This window comes from Platichthys flesus, chromosome 13 (assembly GCF_949316205.1).
Source record: "Platichthys flesus chromosome 13, fPlaFle2.1, whole genome shotgun sequence".
Taxonomy (NCBI): Eukaryota; Metazoa; Chordata; class Actinopteri; order Pleuronectiformes; family Pleuronectidae; genus Platichthys; species Platichthys flesus.
Genome location: NC_084957.1, coordinates 14335622 through 14354686, shown reverse-complemented (window position 1 = coordinate 14354686; position 19065 = coordinate 14335622). Strand labels below are relative to the sequence as shown.

The 19065-nt window shown below is 42.5% G+C and overlaps 1 protein-coding gene across 1 annotated transcript; it reads right to left on the bottom strand.

Moving 5' to 3' along the window:
- Positions 1-938: 938 nt before the first annotated feature.
- On the bottom strand, positions 939-17877 carry LOC133966797 (vang-like protein 1). Its single transcript, XM_062401816.1, has 8 exons — positions 17806-17877; positions 16628-16799; positions 9662-10090; positions 8933-9108; positions 7712-7845; positions 5032-5182; positions 3739-3973; positions 939-2861 (listed from the first exon to the last, which is right to left on the bottom strand). Exons 1-8 carry the CDS (start codon positions 17871-17873, stop codon positions 2601-2603), a joined length of 1626 nt encoding a protein of 541 aa, XP_062257800.1. The 5' UTR covers positions 17874-17877; the 3' UTR covers positions 939-2600.
- Positions 17878-19065: the final 1188 nt, after the last annotated feature.

The window sequence follows — 19065 nt, the reverse complement described above, 5'->3', positions numbered from 1 at the left end:
TTAATATTTACATACAAATAAAGTGCAAATGATACCAAACATGGTGGCTGAAATCTGCCTGATCCAAATTGTGGGACTGCAAATATTTGTTGTTTTCAGGGTTTTCTTTCACATATGAACTCATATCCTTGTTCTTAACCCCAAAACAATATTCAATCACTATTCACAGATATTATAAGATGTTCTTCTACTACTTCTACAACTACTACTACTAATAATAATAAAAATGTGAGAAAACTTACCTCCAATCTTTATAGATGATAAAAAAACCAACAAAAAATTCCAACAAGAATAAAACATATAAAGAAATAGAAGAAAATCAATATAGACCTAAGTATAGTTAACTCCTCGCAGAATTACACTAACCATGTATTTATCATCACCAACGAAGAGCACATAAAGCCACCACGGCCAAGAGTCACCTTTACTTTGAAGCTGCACCATTTCCACACACTCATAGATGTCAGTTCCTGATTTTCACAGGCCTTGGGAAATATAACAATGTTAAAAAAGTTTAAAATTCCTATATCTGCCCCTTGATCCGGACCTGCAACCAAATATGATGTGATCTCCCCTGACTCACAGAACACATCCTTCCACCAAGTGTTGCTGTAATACATCCAGTATTTTCCAGTAATCTTGTTTACAAACAAGCATACAAAGCAATGGATAGGGTGAAAACATAACCTCATTGCAGAGGTCAATAAATTTCCAATTTCTACATAATCGGTCCAATAACAAATCAATATAACTAAAGGTCCATTTGTATTAAGACTGGCAGAAAATATTATTTATCATGGCAAACCTACTGCAAATAAGCTGCAGTAGTTTTAAACAGTGAAACTCTGAGAGCCACTGAAAAAACAGACGTATAAAAACTATCCATTCTTTATACTGCTCTATCACATCACATAATAATTCAACAACGATCAAATACCTTTAAAAGGTCAATACAAATATTCATTTATTTTTTACTTTTTTAACAAATGTGACTTTGACACAACTGCTATGATTTTACAATTGTTGTATAAAAGAAGACAGGGACGTATCAGCTGCATGACAAGTGGGAAAACTTTTTCTTTCTTCATCATTTTTCCTTTCTTTCTCTCTTTCTTTCTCTCTCTCTCTCACACACACACAGACACACACATGCTGTTCAGCTCCTAGATATGTAAAACTGAGGCACGTGTAGTCTATAAGTATTTACAACACAGCCCTAAAACAAAACCACACGGTCAGTGACCACAGCAACAATTGTGTAAATATTAATTTTCAACACAACATGCCTCCCACATACAGAAGATCTAAAAAATACAGACCCAATATTCAGAGAAAATCAACTGTTTCATTGACGCACAGAACAGTTTCATGTTCCAGCCGTTGCAGATAGGTGGCAGCAGTGTCTACACACAGAATACTGACAGCAGAAATACTGACACTAATTACTTATTTATAAAATCTTAACACATGTTTAAACACTTGCCAGCGTGAGTTAAGAGTCCATTAATATTGGATAGGGATTTTATTTCAGGGAAAAAGTCCAATCTTTTGAAACGCCTCCTGAGATCTGTGTTTAAGAACTATTTGTATGTTTAATTGTCAGAACCTCAGGGATCAGCGTGTGTCACTTTGCTGTTACGCACAGAGGAAATGAAACGTCCTCCTCGATCCAAATCAGGGGGAACTGTTTCGGAATGAAACATCACAAGTGCAGATATAAAATCTAAATGACCTGTCCCGACATGACGTCCCTCTGATCAGTGTACACTGCACACACTTAAATGTACAAAACATAATGACAAGTCACATGTGTTTCTTCACAATCTATTGGCTAGACCGTCGCGTTTTCCGTTCGACTGCGTTTGGCTTTTTTTTTCTTTGTCCGACATTTACAAAATGTGTCTTCAGCTATTTACAGTCCAGTTTATCTCCACAAATACGGTGCAGACAGACAAGGTAAAAAAAAAAAATCTCTAATACAGTAAAAAATAAAGAAAAAAGAAATCCTTCAAACAGAACACGATTTCATATAAAATTGAAGATACGGTATATTCACATATAAATACTGTACATAAGTGTGTGATACAGGACAGACAAATATTCATTGCTAAGACAGAAAAAGAGCAGTTTTGGTGAAAAGGGTTCAGTTTTTGTATCAAATATCCTGGTCACTACGTAACGCTAAAAAGAAAAGGGGAGACAGGCTAAGAAGACATAACCCGGGTGTATAATATACTCAACACACATACACACACACAGACCTTAGCATCCTAAATCACACACTCCTCCTGAAACTCTCCCACGCAGGCACACACTGGCACATGCAAGTAAAGTGGAGGGTCATCTGAAGTGCATAGAGGAATACCTGAACTGTGTTCTGCAAAAGTCAAGATAGAGAAATCCAATCGTACTCCCTCATGTTTTCTGTCTTTTATTGTCTTCTATGTCTCCCGGGACAACGACAAGGACACTGAGATATTCTATGTGAGAAAAATAACACAAACAAAGTACAAAAAAAAGGTAGTACAAAATGCTATTTTTTTCAAAAAATTCTGTCAGAACATGGTAACAAGTCCAGCAATCGGCAGGCAGGGGCTCTGTTAAACAGAGGTTTCTGATTGGAGCAGCAGTATAAACTTGTGGGACTTGGGGTCGATGTACTCCTCAGTGATTCGGATGTAAGGGATGCTCTTGATGGTGATGGCCAAGCTGAAGTCGAGACACTTTAGCAGGAACTCAGCCCCCTCCTTGAGGCCGCTGGTGACGGACGCCTCGCTGATCAAAGTCCACTGATCGGCCATCCAGCGCTCAGGGGCGTACTGCAGAGTCGGACCAGGGGCCAGGTAGGCCTCAAGGAAGGCCTGACACACACAGAGACAGCCAATGAGTCGACAACATTCAACAAGTCGAGTATTTTCATACTTCGAGAAGAAAGTCTAAATATTACAAGAATAAGGTCATGATTGAAAAAAAAGTCAGAATATAACAAGAATAAATAAATAAAAATGCACATTTTGAGGAAATAAGTAGAGAGGATAACACATGTTCACTAGATTTACTCCTTCTGCTTTCAGGGTCCAAGATATTGATTTTAATAAATAAATGACTTCACTTGTAAAGTGGTTAAGATACAGTTCCTCGGAGAGATCTGGGCTCTTTGCTGAAGAGACAACAGCTCAATCGACAAGTAAACATGCATGATGTGATCTGAACCATAGACTCTATATGAAGTGAAAAAAGTGAAGCCAATGTTTTCTCTATTGTTCCCTGGTGGCCGCTGCAGTTTAGGTCGGAAACCCTGCCTCCTCCATTTTAGTGGATGGGATATGAATGAAACAAAAACTTAAAATAAAATAAAATTCTGGTTTCATTCAGTTTGGGAGATTCTAATCCCAACGATGTATGCTCTAGTGTCAAATATTACAGTATTTTTGGTTTTAATCATATGTCTTTCGCTATTAAAATGGGGTGAAACATCCTGATTGACAGCTGAGACTGACTCGAGATTGGTCGAGTGCCTTTTTCGGCAGGACGTCAACACGCTCTATTATCTCCACTGAGCAGGCTACGGACCCAATTTACACCAAAATCACAAAATGGGAGCATTCATATCATACATTCATTTTCGTACAACAGGGGAAGTGAAAATGAGTTGTTCATCTTTATATACAGTCGATCTATCAGCCCTTCAAAAACACTAATTAGACCAAGACAATAAACTGTAAAATCAAAGCTGACCTTAGGGCTCATGTTATTCACGAGGCAGAAAGCGAGGTGCTTCTGGATGCTCTCCATGCTGTGGCAGTGCTGCCTCCTGGTGGTGCGGAGGTACTTCTGCAGGGCACGGGCCATGGAGGGAAATATGGCCAGAGCCGCCTCTCGCACGTCCATGATGTCCGAGGCGGCTGCGCGCTCATCCTCTTTCTTCATGCGACGCACATGAGTGAAGGCCTCTTCCACGGCCACCACCAGCCTGACAAAGCAGCTTAGTGTCAGCTCTCAAGGTTACTGTTCTTAATCCATACTGTTCAATAAGCAACGCATGTACACCAGATGATATGGGACTCAGAATAATGCTGGCTTTACCCATCATCTGTCAAAGTAATGGCTTCTGTAGCTGTCTATAAATATTCCTCAGAGCTTTATACAGCCCTGATGTGAAAGTTGCCCCTGCTGCTCTCATCTAAATCCCAGAATAAATTCTCATTAGTTTGATCATATATATTACACAGTGAACACCGCTGCCCATATTGTTTATATCCCATAGTGCCCAAACATGGAATGAAACTGCTTTACATTTGTATTTAAAATAATATGAGCACACAGGATACATTTTAATATAGGTAAAGTACAATTAAGATGTTTTTTCTTCAGTTCTATAGACGTGAATAGTGAACATCCAATTTCATTTTCATTATACATAAGAGATAACTTATCTTATAGATATTTTTTGGGCAGACATTTTTGAAAGCGTTATATGAAATTCAATGAGAGGCTATTACAGGAAAAATCAAGCTTTCAAATTTGCAGTTTACATATATGGCTACATCTATATGTTGTCGATTCAAAATCATGTTTTAAATCAAAACAATCTGTGTCAAGACTAACATTTTGGCTCTGAACCAGTTTGAATCCCTGCCGTTTTGCTGGAATAATAACTAGAAATGAGTTGCACACCAGCTGGTAGCAAAGACGACAGGGTCAGGCGAGGCTTGTAATAGATTATCAATGTTGTGCTCTACGCTGGTAGCCGAGGCTGATCCGCCTCAGAGTTGATGCATCATCAAATGACAACGGGGGAATGTGGATGTAGCCAAAAGTCTCTCACTATATAGAGTTCTCCTTGTAGTGCTTTAGCTTCTAAGTCAATCAGACTTGTGTCATGCTGAGTTACAGAAATGCTAGAGCGCCCATTGCCTCGACTGCAAAATTGCGATCACATTTAGTTTGTCCTGAGCTGCATGTCTGAAAGAGTCTCTGGATCTGTACATCACCCTGAGACATGATGTCATTTCTGTCCTCATGACTCACCTGGCTTTACGTTTGCGGACTCTTCTCTCATAGTCGGCCTCCTCGTAGTACAGCTCATTGTGGGCGCTGTCTTTGCGTTTGGCGGCAGCTGTAACCATGGCCCGTGACTGATTCCCATTAGCAGCCTGAGCCCCGGCTGGGTTTCCTGGGGCTGCACCAAAACGAGAAGATGGAGACAAATTGGTAAAATTCGTCCCGGGTTGGGAGGAAGTGGTCCCTGACCCAGCCAGGCTGTGATGAATGGGCTGTATCTCCGTTTGAATCGGAGAAAAGAAAGGGTCGCATTGGAGGAGACTGAGGTCCTATTTCATGGACTTTTGAGTAAGATCGAAGGGTCTCTGTGTTCAATTTTCACAGTTTATCTGGGCCTACCTGCCAGATCAAGCGTCTCGGTGAACGTTAGTTATAGCACAGAGGAAAAGAGGCAATTTCAACTGGAAGGCTCCGCGTTTCTCCACAGACAGTATCAAGCAGGAGGCTTTTCATTTGGGCGTGTTGGGGGTGGGGTGGATGAGATATTCATTGCTTTACACTACAAAGGCCGTAGTTCTTGTCTGATCAGTGAATTTACTGATTTGTGTGACAAACCCATAAAGCTAATGGAGCTTGTACAGCAGTTTATTACAGTTCCTGGGGTTTCATAGTGGGGGGAGTAAGATCTGGTCCATATTCATGAAGAAGCAGCAGTGTTCGGAGGAGGAGGCTATAGAGAGTAAACGCTGCAGGTCAGTTGAGGATATAAATCATTAATAATATAATCTGCATATGTGTGCGTGTGCAGGTGAGAGGAGACGTCGAGTCTCGTAGTGAAACATCGAGGAAAACTGTCCTCGTATAAACTGTGGAAAGAATGACATCAGAAAAAAATCAAATCAAATACTTTCCACTGAAAACAAGCGTGAACTGAAGATTCTTTAACTTCCTGGCCTACTTATCCGTGCAATTAGTAGAACATCCGTGAATGAAAGCGAGAGAGAGAGGGGTGGGTGGGGCCGAAGTGAGTGAAAAATGAAATACAGACGGAAGGGGAAATAAGAAAAGCAGGAGCGAGTGGGGCTGAAGGAGAGATGTGGGAGTATGTGAGAAATGAGCGTTACTCTGATGAATTATTTAAGGCTCGAAATTCCACAACCCTCCAGAGGCTTCTCCGCTGCTCTTTGATCGGGAAGGGGGTGGGGTAGGTGGTGCTGTGAGGACACCATATCCCATACTGCACCCCTGCTCGAAATCCACAGTGCTGTGCAAGGTGGGGGATTGATGGGTGGTGAGTGGAGAGAGCCTTTTAACTGCGGGAAAGGATGCAATATGTGGCGTTGCAGGATGCATGTCTGTGGGTGCAGGGAGGCAAAGCCACGGTGGGAGTATGTGAGTGCTTTCTGTAGATGCAGTGTATACATTGTGTCAGGGACGGAGGCTTTAGAGCGTCGTAAATATGGAGCCAACCGAACCATGAAATTAGCAGCTTCCTGTGATAAAGTGCTGTGTGGAGCCATTGAGGACATTTATCTGTACTTACTGTCCAAAAGGTACGTTCTCAGTTTGTTTTTAAAAGCTGCTCACCGAAGAGATCGAGATGAAAAAGAAAAGGAGGAGCATGGTAAAGAAGACATAGTAAACAAGAAGCTGGCTTCAGAAAGACAGACTCTGAAAAATGGCTGTGAAAAAAACTACTGTAACGAATAATATTAACAAATTCAAAGATGTAGATTTCTTAAATCAAGTTAGCTGCACAAAGCTGTTGAGTTCTTATGATGGAGTTTTAGGGTCACATTGAAGAAAATAAATCACACATTTTAGGGAATAATGTCACTATATTAGGAGAATAATGTAATTTAATAAGTAAAAAAGAATAAGTTTGAAATTTTATGACAAAGTTTTTTTATATTAAGAGAATAAATTCTCTTTAGGAAATAAGCACAACCAGAACTTGTTTTTGCTGGCACTCCACTCCTTCTGGATCCAAAATCACCAATCAACCAATCTCATTGTTTCCTCAGAACAGACAGTTTCTCAGTCCGTATGATGATGTGCAGCTGATGCGCTGATTCTTCAAAGCTCAGATTGTTCTTGATTATCACAATTGGGACTAATTTGCCATGAGTTCTGGGTTATAAGGCAAAGAGCAGCTGCTTCAAAACACTCAGCTCCTTTTACTTCAATAAAAATAGTCAAATTGAAAAATTCAGTGAGTGTAACAAAAACATAAAAATAAAAAAATAAAAACAGCATAAATGTTTTAATGTAGCAGGAGTCAGTTCCTCTGTTTCCTCATCAGTCAGGTTCACAGTCACTGAAACATATCACTGTGATCACGGAAAACTTTTTTCCACTCTCACGGCTCTGTTGACTACACACGATACGACTACACACCAGTTTTTCATTCGGTGCCACTAGTCAGCAGGCGTTGCTGATTGTTGCCATGGAAACACTGCTTAGCAGGTGACACTGACTGTTACCATGGAAACACAGCCCTTGGATCTGAGTTAGGCCGAGGACGAACTGTGTCGGTCAAACTAAGTCCATCATTAGTTTTGCTAAACTAATCCGCAAGAGACTAATCCTTAGGCTGAAGTATAATTATTTTATCTAATGATACTTATGTAAATATATATGTATATATACTTATATACACATATATACTGTATGTGATTGAATTATTAAGACAGATGAGGCGACTAACCGTCCACGTTGTAGACCTTTAACCCGGCCAGGTGTTTGGCGGCCCGGTGCTTCGAGGCAGACAGAAGCGCTGGGTTATGGAGTGGAAAATCTCTGTAGTAATACTCCAGAATGGACAGAGCTGCCTTTTGAACACTGTGGAATACGAGACAGAGACAAGTGAAAACTCAGAGACGGTTGGAATATGATTTACATAATGGTTAAGTTATTTATGAAACTGAATATGACATTCAACTCACTACAAAGTTAGTTTTATCAAGAGTCTACGGAGGATTTTCATGATTTGCGTTATCAACTTTTCCGTCCTTCCTGCTGCCACCATCGACATTTTTAACGCTTCTTTTTTTTTTTTAACAAGTAAACCTGTGTTGTTCCAATCCACCTGCAATGTATTGTGGGATAAGTTGGCCTGAGAAGGAGCCACTCGCTGGAGTCTTAAAGATTAAGGATGCATTTATCGGCTGTGGTTGAAGTAGCCCTAGAAATCCAACAGCCTATTTGAGCGCAATTGATCTTCAAATGCAGCCTCAGAAGGATGAGGCCCCTGAATTGAAACACCACTACTGTCTTTTAGATTCCACCCGTTCTCCTTCAGTTTTAGTGGGAGATTTGGGTGTGTTATGTTAGAGGCGGCGACAGTGGTCTGGAAAGACATATCATGTCATGTCCATGATGTATGTGAGTGCAGCGCCCCTCGAAATTATTGGAAGCTCTTAACGTGTTTATTTTAGATCTGTTCCTGTATCCTGCTCCTGTAAACAGGCCTCCACTCCCTGTTTATCATCCTGCCAATTCCAACTGCGCCCAGAAAAAGAGGGTAAAATTGTGTTTTTAGCCGCATCACGCGAACCTTAATCTAATTACCCCTTGTTGTCTCATAGTCAGACAGACACTTGTCCGAAGCAGAAGTAAAGTAGGACAGCTATACGACTATTTCTCTTCCCTCCCCCCCAGACTCACATAATAACCCACCTTGAGCGAACTAGACAAGGAGACTGATGTGTAACTCAATTACTGCCTGTGCCAGTAGTCCCTGTGGCCTCCAATTACATATCTACGTCAACATGGTGGAGACTGATGATTGTGACCAAGTGTGTCTGTATCTTAATGTGAATTCTACAGAAAGGTCATATTCCTGTGTCAAATTGTGGATTTTTTTCTTTTTTATTAGAAGTACTGCACACTTATAAACGAGGTAATAACAGCGAACGTGCTCGCAAACCTGAGCTGTCCTATGTTGTAGTGACGTGACTCTCCGTCCGTGGAGCGGATGACGCACACGCTGTAGCAGGGCTGCAGCTGACGGAGCTCCAGCAGCACCACGGCCAGGTAGTGGACGAACAGCTGGGAGTCCACAAGGGACACGGCGAACTGGACGATGCCGTGGTAGTCCTCGTCCTGCTCCGACCACAGCACATGATGAAAAAGATCAGCCGTGTGTGAGTGGGTGATGGGCAGCAAACGACATACAGCAGATTTTGTGAAATATGTCATGAAATCGGAATCAAACAAAACACAATTATAATTGATAAAACAAACAAAAGATAGCATTGCAGGAAGAAAGAAAGAAACAAAACGTGAGAGCTATTTACCAATATATAGCTAAACATCGAAATAGAATAATAAAAAAGAATGATTCTTCTATTGTTACAGTATATATTTATGTACCCGCCAAAATTCTCTTTTCTTTTAGCATAAGTGAGTAATTATCATTTCTTTGGCAAAACAAATATATATCATGAAGTTGTCCCAGAAAGATATTATTATTCTCAGATAATCACTTTGATAAATCAGTATAATCTATGTTAAAAATGAATCTCTTAAGCTCTTAACAGATATTATTTCTATATTTCTATCATTTCAAAACTGGAGTGGCAGCGATATAAAAAACATATGTATGTATATAAAAGCTGACAGTGAGTACATGCTAATATCTCACTCTCTAACCCACCTGTGCCTCGAGAATCCGGACCCCGTAGAAGAGCCAGTAAGACATGGTGAGCAGAAGTGTCAGTGTGGTGAGGAAGGCACGGTACACGCACACCCGGGGCAGGCTGGCACGGCCCTGGCGGAGAAACAAGGCCCATATGGCCACCATGAGGATGAGGAGCTTGAAGGAGATGGAGAGGAAGAGTCCCTCGCAGGCCGCGCCGCAGGCCTCCAATCTATCAGGCCACATTACGGCCGGGAGTAGAAGGAAGAGAAGGGGTGTGGTCACCACCAGCAGCCCCACACACAGGCCCACTGCGAGGGGAAGGTAGCGGCGGAAGCCCTGGGTCCGGTCCTGTATCCCCTTCCCAAGGCCGACCACTTCCTCCTGGGACACGCTCAGCTCTGAGGTGCCTGTCACGGCGGTGGTGGTTTCTCCCCAGTTATCATCCTGAAAAGAGAAATAGAGGGAAAGATGAAGGAAATGTGTAATTTTGTGTTTGTCATGGTTGCTGCTTATTCCCAAAACCTGTGCTAATAAAACTCCTTCAGAACTACAGTAGCACTCAATTGATAACATAACTTCCCCAAGGCCCAACAGTCGCCTTTAATTCAATCAGGCTGCACCAAATTGCACCAACTCACAGATATCAGTTCCCCAAATGTGCCTGGTTTCTTTTGTCATTCTCTGTTAGTCCTTCCCGGATCTGCACCAAAATTGAATTGCTTCCTCCCTGACACATATTGAATCCTTTCATCAAGTTTTGCGGTAATTGTAATCTTGCTTATAAACAAACAAATCAACAAACAAACCAAACACAGGGGTGAAAACATAACTTCAATGGAAGACGTCCAAGGCACATCAGTCTTCTTAAATTCAAATCAGGCTGAACCAAATTTTGCAGATATCAGTATCCATGTATTATTCAAAAAAACGCTATATTAAAGAAAGTGATATTATATCGTCCCGTTTGTCCAAAACTGCACCACGATTTACTGGGTTCTTTCCTGGCCTTTGTCCGATCCTTTTAGTTTTCTGGAAATCTATTGTGTAGTTTTTACATAATTGTGATGACAAACAAACCAACAAACAGACAGACGGGGGCAAAAAAACACAACCTCTCCGGTGGAGGTAGCCCGTGAAATTCTCAAGGAAACGGAAAATCAACTCATAAATAGAGTCTGACAGACAATAATGCCTCAGTTTTCCTATTTTCCTCCTTCTTTGCATGAGAACAAAAGTGCACACAGGACATTCATCGGGCTTTATAGAGATGTTTGGTTTTCTTGGAGGTTCGTCTCATTAAACGAAGCTTTCAAAGTCCCATTGAAGTAATATAGCTTGACAGGAAGGGATGTGCAGTAATGCTCACTTTGGCAGGAAGCTGCACAAGCTGACATAGGTACAAATACACACACACTCACACACACACGCACACACACACACACACACACACACACACACACACACACGCACACTGAATCACATCAACAAAAGCAGCTGAAGCTTTCCAGGCCCATCATTGCAAATTAGAGTCATATTTTTATTCTGGGTCATTTCAAGCATAAATCTTTTCTAACACAGACACAGACTAAATTAATGACATGTCGGTTCTCAGGAGACGTTGAGTTTGTGTGCCTGTCATTAATTCATATAATTAGCCATCCATTGTTACTGTATTGTGCACAGCTACAACCGCGACCACTGACAGGAGGAGCAGCTGCAGAGAGAGGGATGAAGGATGGAAAAATGACAGGCTGAACAAACGGGCCTCTATGGCATCACGCACACGTGCACACACATGCACCCTCACACGTCAAGAAAGTCTGTGGAGCCTCAAATGAACCTGCCGGGAACAGTAACATAACTTCTCTCCTCCCTCTGTAAAGTGTGCAATTTCGGGCAATTTTACCATTTGCATATTTCCAATCAGCAACATAACAATGAATTCTGCCCTCCACAGCCAATTAACTGAGCAGTGCTGCAGGAGCAGATGCTAACAGGAGCCGGATGATGAACGAGCACGAGAGGAGGAGAAAGTGAGAGAGGGGGACAGTGGTGGTGAGGGGGCAAGTGGGGGGTATGTGGCTGCCAGAGTAATGCATGAAGCCAGAGGTCGACCATGTACATGTACCGTCAGCTTCATTTAGTCTAATTTTTATTCAGCTCACACGTCTCCTCTTCGACTCCTTTTCTTTCCCAAGCCAACTCTCTTTAACTCGGTCACAACCTTTAAAGCAGGATCTGGGAACTATCTCATGATCCGTGCTGATCCACACTTTAATAGAGGTGGAATAGAATTTTAGAAAGCAGCTATCCAGATTTCTTTCATCCATTATAGATATATCGCTTATCCTTTTGTGGGCCATAGGGGAAACTGGAGGCAAATGAGCAGGTAAACTTTGATACAAGGCCTCTTCTCCTTTTGTTCTGAGATCAGATTAATCAAAAACCAGATAATCCTGCTAATTCATAACATTTATGTATGTCGCAGCAAGAATGGTAGACATCATGCCTAAGTGCAAAGGGGCCAATAAGGCACAGAGCTCAGAATCACAGAGTAAAATATAATAAAAATCCATCCATCCATTCGTTATCTATACAGCTCATCCTACGTTAGGGTGATGGAAGATGGTGGACACAAGCAAATACAGAAATAACTTCACAAAGCATTGAAATACACTCAGGTTCCACACTTTTTTGGTCCCCCTGGAAACATGACTTTTTGCAGTGCATGCGATGTCAAATTGTTGTTTTGTGTTTTTTCTTTTTGCATGTGTTTTCTTAATTTGCATTGCGTTGAGCTCACTTGGCCGCCATACCAATATGCATGTTTTTGGAGAAAACCCCACGCAGACAAGGGGAGAACCACCACAATAAAACTTTATAAACGGAAAGAGAACCTCCTCATCGTCCTCTTCTTTCAGTCTGCCAACATTAAAACTCTGCCTCATGGCAAACATCGAACATCTGGTGAGGAGTGACACACACTGTCTGGTTTCTCTGCTGAGTCTGTGGCGATTAAACCTGTCGTGTGTTCCCTCTACTGCGTTCATCAAGTGTTTTTAAGGATCAATTGGATGTTTTGAGCTCTAGTTGCAGAGTAGATTGTCTCACCCTGTATCTGTCTGTTCAACAGGAGGATACAAACAACTCTGGTCAATTTTGTTGCCAGACAACCGGCTCCGAGAGTCTGCAGCCTCGCAGCCGAGAGAAACTCCCACACAAAACCACACATAAAAACACAAATAGACATTTTACACTTTGGTTTTTGAAGAAAAGAGACACAATGTGTTAAACAGTGAGTCTTAGAGGCACCAAGCAGTTTCACCCTGTCCTGCAAGACAACAAGCTGCTGGCCCCAACTATTTGTCACACAGACATGACTTTGGCATCTTCTCATTTAAATCTCACCAGTGACTCGAAGAGGAATTTCCCATAATGCTGAGCTGTTCTTTTAACACAGACAAACTCAATTAAGTTGCACTCCAACAGAATTTCACAAATCATAAACGCTGATCTGATCAAGCAGCTCATAATTGAAACTGAACAATGATGCAGCTTTGTTGGCTTTCTTAAGGTACTCCGACTTCCTCCCACAGTCCAACAACATGCAGGTTAGAACTCTACGCTCTAAATGTGAATGAGTTCCTTTGTCTCTCTATCTCTGCCTCAATATCAGCTGGGATTGGGTCCAACCCCTGTGACCCTCAAATGATAAGCGGCATAGATAAGGGATGGATGAATGGATAATAAAGTAACAGATCTTTAATAAAACACCTCAAACCACTAGTTTGGTGGTCCAGTTTGACTTCTAAATCTGAGACTTCAATTAATGCAAACTATAATTCTGTCGGTTCACTTTAACACATGCAGCCGAATCCTTCATACTCCACATCAGCCTCCATTTGGATGCTCAATCAGAGCATTTCAGCCGCCCACACTATCTCTCTGCAACTGGGTTTATACAAACAAGGTTTCACAGTCAGTCATCACTGACTGAGCTAATACTCTGTTAAAAACCAGCCATTAAATCTCAGTTGATTAAACCCCAGGATTAACGCTACACTAATCAGACCTGATCTCCACAGAAAAATGAGGAGAAAGTGCAAAGAACCGAGAGAGAACGAAACAGGGAAGCGAGGGGGAGAGGGGGAGAGGGAGCGACATGATTGCTGCCTACTTGCTTGGCAGCTCGGTCTATTCATCTGGCAGAGGGTGAATGTGGATTATGCTGGGGCCTGTTCCACCGTCACAAGGCACAACAATGCAACAACATACTGATTAGCACCGCTTCCACAGACCCACACATCTGCAGAGCTCACAGTCAGCCAGAAGCACAACACCATGGCTATAAGCCCCGACGGCCTGGTTGGAGGTTAGGATGACATTTAACATGTTGGTTTGCACTGGTGTTAATGAGTGTATTAGTGTCATAGAGTGTGTGTGTGTGTGTGTGTTTGTTTGTTTGAGCTAAAAGAATGTGTTACAAAACTGTTCAAAAGGTTTTCTTTAATATCTTCCTTTTCTTTTGTTGTGGTCATTATTTCCTCAGCCAAGAAGGTTGTTTGTTTCACAGCAGGGCCGCGCAAAAATGAAAAAAGCTAAATAGATTTCCTTGCATCTTGATTAAAGAATGGGACATATGCAAAGAAAGATCCCAATAGATTTTGGATTGGGCCTTTTCATAGATATAAGGGAATAATTGATTGAATTTAAATGAAATGTAACTTCTGCCACGAGGGGTCTCTCAATCAAAACAGTAACAAAAGACCTAGTCTGATGATGTATTGAAGCAGCATGGGATCATGGGAGTTGCTGTCTCCACCACCGGCGCCAATGAAAATCGGGCTGATGTGCGATGCAAATAATGGTCACTGATGAGTTAATGTATGAAAGTGTTATCTATGTCACATATCAAATGGCATGAATGCGAGTAACCCACACAAAGAATAGAAGGAAAAGAACGCCGACTGGCTAACTGGTCATATGTCATTTGTCCAGGAAGTTTTGGCAGAGATGAGCAAAGAAGATATGACGCAATTTAAAAGCGATCAAAATGAAACTCTGCGTTTGAACATTGCTGGAAACATTTTGGATAATGTCAAATATCCATAATATATAACGTGGCTCTAGTGGATTTAAGACATTTTAATGAAGAATTGTTACATAATATATCTTCAAGAGGACTGTTTGGAATGTTCGACAGGCGTTTGTATATCAGATTACAGGCTGTTGGTGTGGTAGCAGAAGGAAGGAGCGGAAGAAAAGGCCAATGGGAGACGATGGGCTGTGTGGTTTTTCAGCTGGTGCTTTGGTGCTGCTGAAGCAAACACTGTGTGGACATGGTAGCTGCTGCCTCGTCTGGCACAAAGTCACAGCGTCATAAAGCAGCATGCACAGTCTCACTAACAGATTTGGCACCTGCTCTGTGACACAGACACGAGCAGAAGCTGTGGCCCAAGAGGGTATCCTTATGTCATAGTCATGACTGTAAACATGGAGGATTATTCATATCAGCTTTCCTCAAAGTGGCGCTTGGCTGGATGCTACGGCTAATCTCACTCAGGGAGACAGTCTCTCTGCAATGGAGCCTGTGAGTATTTCCTTAGCTCTGCCATCCAACCCTCACACTTGGCTGCATGGAGGAGACGTCGGTGATAGTGCTGCTCATGATTTGGAAAACATTCTTCTGCAGGGCAACATACCTGCGGATCATCTTACACCGCCGACAATGGACGCGAAACAGCGAACTGACAGTCACATGACAGCGTGGAATGTGGCGGCCCAGACAGCGGGGGATGCCGAGCAAGAGAACGGCAAATTAGGTCAGACCCCCCCCGAAGGTGTCGCTGAAGACATGTCCAGAGTCTAATCATATTATTAGTTTGGGGATGCGCACCTTTTGCAGGTAGCTCGTACTCAGTAACTCCACATGCACGCACTTCCTCTCTCTTTCCCTTGCAGACAAAATAACAGTACACACACAAAGATAAACGGCTCTCTTTTTTACTATAGATTTGAAGTAGGTCAGAGAGGCCCGGTGAACGCAGCCTCAGGCAGAGTCCTCTCAAAAGAAAAATATCTATCACTCATATTTTCTTCCTCTAGGTTTCTCTGTTGCCTCCTCCTTTAACTTTCATTGCAACTTACCCGATCCCCTGCACTGAAAAGAGAGAGCTGACATTTTGACCAAACAGCACAGTTGCTTTTCTCGGTAAGACGTAACACGAGAAGTTTTAACATCGGTCTGTTGAATGTGAAGCTGAGAACAGTTAGCTTAAAGCATAGGAGTGAGGACAGTGCTATCGATTTTGTCGTCTACCTCTTGTCATCAAACGAGAGGTAAACAATATCCGACTCCATCTTCAATCCCTGCTGAGTTGACTTAAGTTAAATATCCACTCTATCTTTGAGCTGCATTATCGCAGGGTTTCATTTCCCTGCGTCTACTTTGCTTGCAGAGCTCAGCAGAGTCAGCCTTATGGGATGACTGCTACAAATTTGCTTTGCTTCAACGCTATCAGGCTTGACATTTATACGCAGTATCAAACACACACACACACACACACACACACACACACACACACACACACACACACACACACACACACACACACACACACACACACACACACACACACACACACACACACACACACACACACACACACAGACACACAGACACACACACACACACACGCATGCACTATAACCCCGCATCGTCAGTATAAACCCAGGCATACAAGAGGGATACTAATCCTCTGACCTATATGATCCCTTGTCACCGTTGTTAATATGTGTCAGGCCGTGTGGCAGTGGGTAGCCAGCTGTGTGAGGATGAGTTCATAAGGTCACAGCGCTGACTTCATAGCTGGATTACGGGGCCTTCTGATTTACTCTAAAGGAATGTGATTACTGCAGAGACTAAGTATGCCACACACAGCCTCTAGTCTGCCTCACTTTCACCAACTGCTGCATCAATACCTGGGCGTCGTCTCCTTGATCTGCATCAGGCGTGGGCTCTCCAGGCAGCGGCTCTCCGTTGTGAACAGGAGACTCCTGGGACGGTGTGTCGGGGGGGTTGATGACGACGGATCTCTCCGAGCGGCTGCTGTCTTTACTGCTGCTGGCCTTGTGACGCTCACGGCTTCGATCCCTGCAAAACAAGCACATAGACCCACACTGAACACAAGGTTCGGTACAACAATAATAGGCCTATAAACCCATAAGCATAAGATCAGAAATGATGAATGTCATTTTTTTGTCGTTGTTGCCTTCGCTCGAAAATGTACACCAAAAACTACTCTACTATTTCGTGGAATGGTGGAACACAAGCAACAACTGATTAAATTCTGGAGCAAATGTGGATTCTTTACGTAACAGGGCATTTTTCAACAATTCTCTATTTCTCTGAGAATAATTAAGGGATCTTAATTAGATCCAAATAAAAATCCTGACCTCGTAAATTCAAATATGTCTTTGCAAGGGGACTTGGGGGTATGCACTCTACTGAGTATCTTTACGGTCTATAAATAATAATCATTTCTGGATTACTTGTTTTGTGTGTCAAACGTTAGAAAATCTTCCTTCTACTCAAGCTAAAGATGACATGGATTTCAAATATGTGTTTTGTGTAAGAATCCGCCCCCTGCTCAGAACTGAACAGATTTTCATTTCCCCCAGTTGCATGACCAAAACACATAAAAACAAAAACAAAATAGTGGCCGGATTGCAAATGTAGATTATTAGTTGCAGTCCTACTAGAAAAGCTGGAGATAAGGGAGAGCAAAGGCTATTTCAGCCTAGAGTCACAGGAGCGAGGGATGAACAGCACTGGAATCAAATGATTCTCTTATTTGCAAAGTAGATCACTGAAATAGGTTAGAGCCACTCATCTGTGACGACCCTAATCCATGAGCTCTGTCTGTCTCAATCTCTCCCTTTCTCCCGCTTCCTCTCTCTCTTTAGTCTCCCATCTCATTTGTGTTGGCCTGAGCCAACATGTGGCTTGCACCAAAATGAAGGCAAACACAAAAAAATACTGCACCACAGGCATTCCAGTGAAAATACTGAGAGGTTCAGCAACAGAAAAGGGGGAGGGATAGATAGGTAGAGAGTGTCTTTCACCCGGATGGTGAAAGGCAGACAGACAGAACACATACCCATGTCGGTTTGATCTCCCGGAGCGGCTGGAGTAGGAGTAGCCCGAGTGGGTCGACTCGGTGTCCATTCCAGCGCCGTCTCAGAGGCGGTGGGTGATTGGCCGGCAGGGGGGGGGGGGGGGGGGCGAGGTGAGGAGAGACTCGCCGTGTGGCAGCAGAAAGGGTGAGTTGGCAGCAACGCTCAGGAGGAGGAATGGGTTGCTATAGAGACGAGCCTCTGGAATCCGCGACGACTGACAGCTACCCCAGAGAGGCGCTTTAGGAGCCGCATTGACCTGAGAGATAGGGAGATAGAGGGTATGAGAGAGAGAGAGAGAGAGAGAGAGAGTGAGAGAGGTGTGCTACAAAGCCTGCTCCTGCACGTCTAACAAATAATGCATTAGACACACTGGCGAGCACCAGCCAGTACCAGGTGAGGAGATTCTCATCATTCTGTGGCGAGGCAGAATAACCAGTTATCAAAATATTACAATCATCAGCCATTTTCATTAGAACTAAATGTTGCTCTGTATGGATGCCAGGTAAGATGATCAATCATTAACTTTACACCAGGCCGGTTTATGCTTGTCTACATGTTCGGTGTGATCTCTCCAACAGCTCCAGTTGGGTCCAAAAAAACTGTATGAAAAGGATTAGGAGTGGATAATCCTCAATTTCCTCCCTGTCAGTTTTGCACTTGGCAAAACTATTCATCCTACACAACACTCACTTTATTTGGAAACATTGCTTTCATTCCAGAATGTGAGTAAAACTCTGTCAACCTTCAAATAATTCATGTCTGTTTTTTTAATGCGGCTGTTTTGGCACCGTTTTCTCTTGTAAAAGTAGCAATGCTTCGCAGGAGACGCTTTGGCTAAATAAACTGAAAATAATGAGTAGAAGAAATACAATTCTTAAAGAAGGAAGGTACAAAGCAAACGGAGGCCAGTGCTAAAACCTATCAATTCACAAATAAACAAAATACAATGAAGTAAAATTGATTTTATGAAACAAAAGGAATAGATATTGATTTCAGAGTCCTCAGTGTAGCTATTCACCGGTTCATAGCATAAATAAATTCAACAAACTGTGTTTTTCAAATGAATTCTGAGGTTTATCATATCTAGACAATGTGAACGACCTCCTTCCTCTCCGGCCTGTTATTATGAGGTCAGACTCACTTCCTGGGCCTTAATGTATGCTGTGTGATGAATGAGGACGTCCAGTGCTCCATCGTGCATGACCATTCATTTAGACCTCCATCTACTCCCCGTCCACCTG

Excerpts from the sequence above, each read along its gene's own strand:
- LOC133966797 (XM_062401816.1), bottom strand. The coding sequence starts at position 17,873 with ATGGACACCGAGTCGACCCACTCGGGCTACTCCTACTCCAGCCGCTCC. Across the intron at positions 3,974-5,031 it reads GTCCGCAAACGTAAAGCCAG|GCTGGTGGTGGCCGTGGAAG; the intron begins GTGAGTCATGAG and ends CTGCTTTGTCAG. Across the intron at positions 2,862-3,738 it reads TGAATAACATGAGCCCTAAG|GCCTTCCTTGAGGCCTACCT; the intron begins GTCAGCTTTGAT and ends TGTGTGTGTCAG.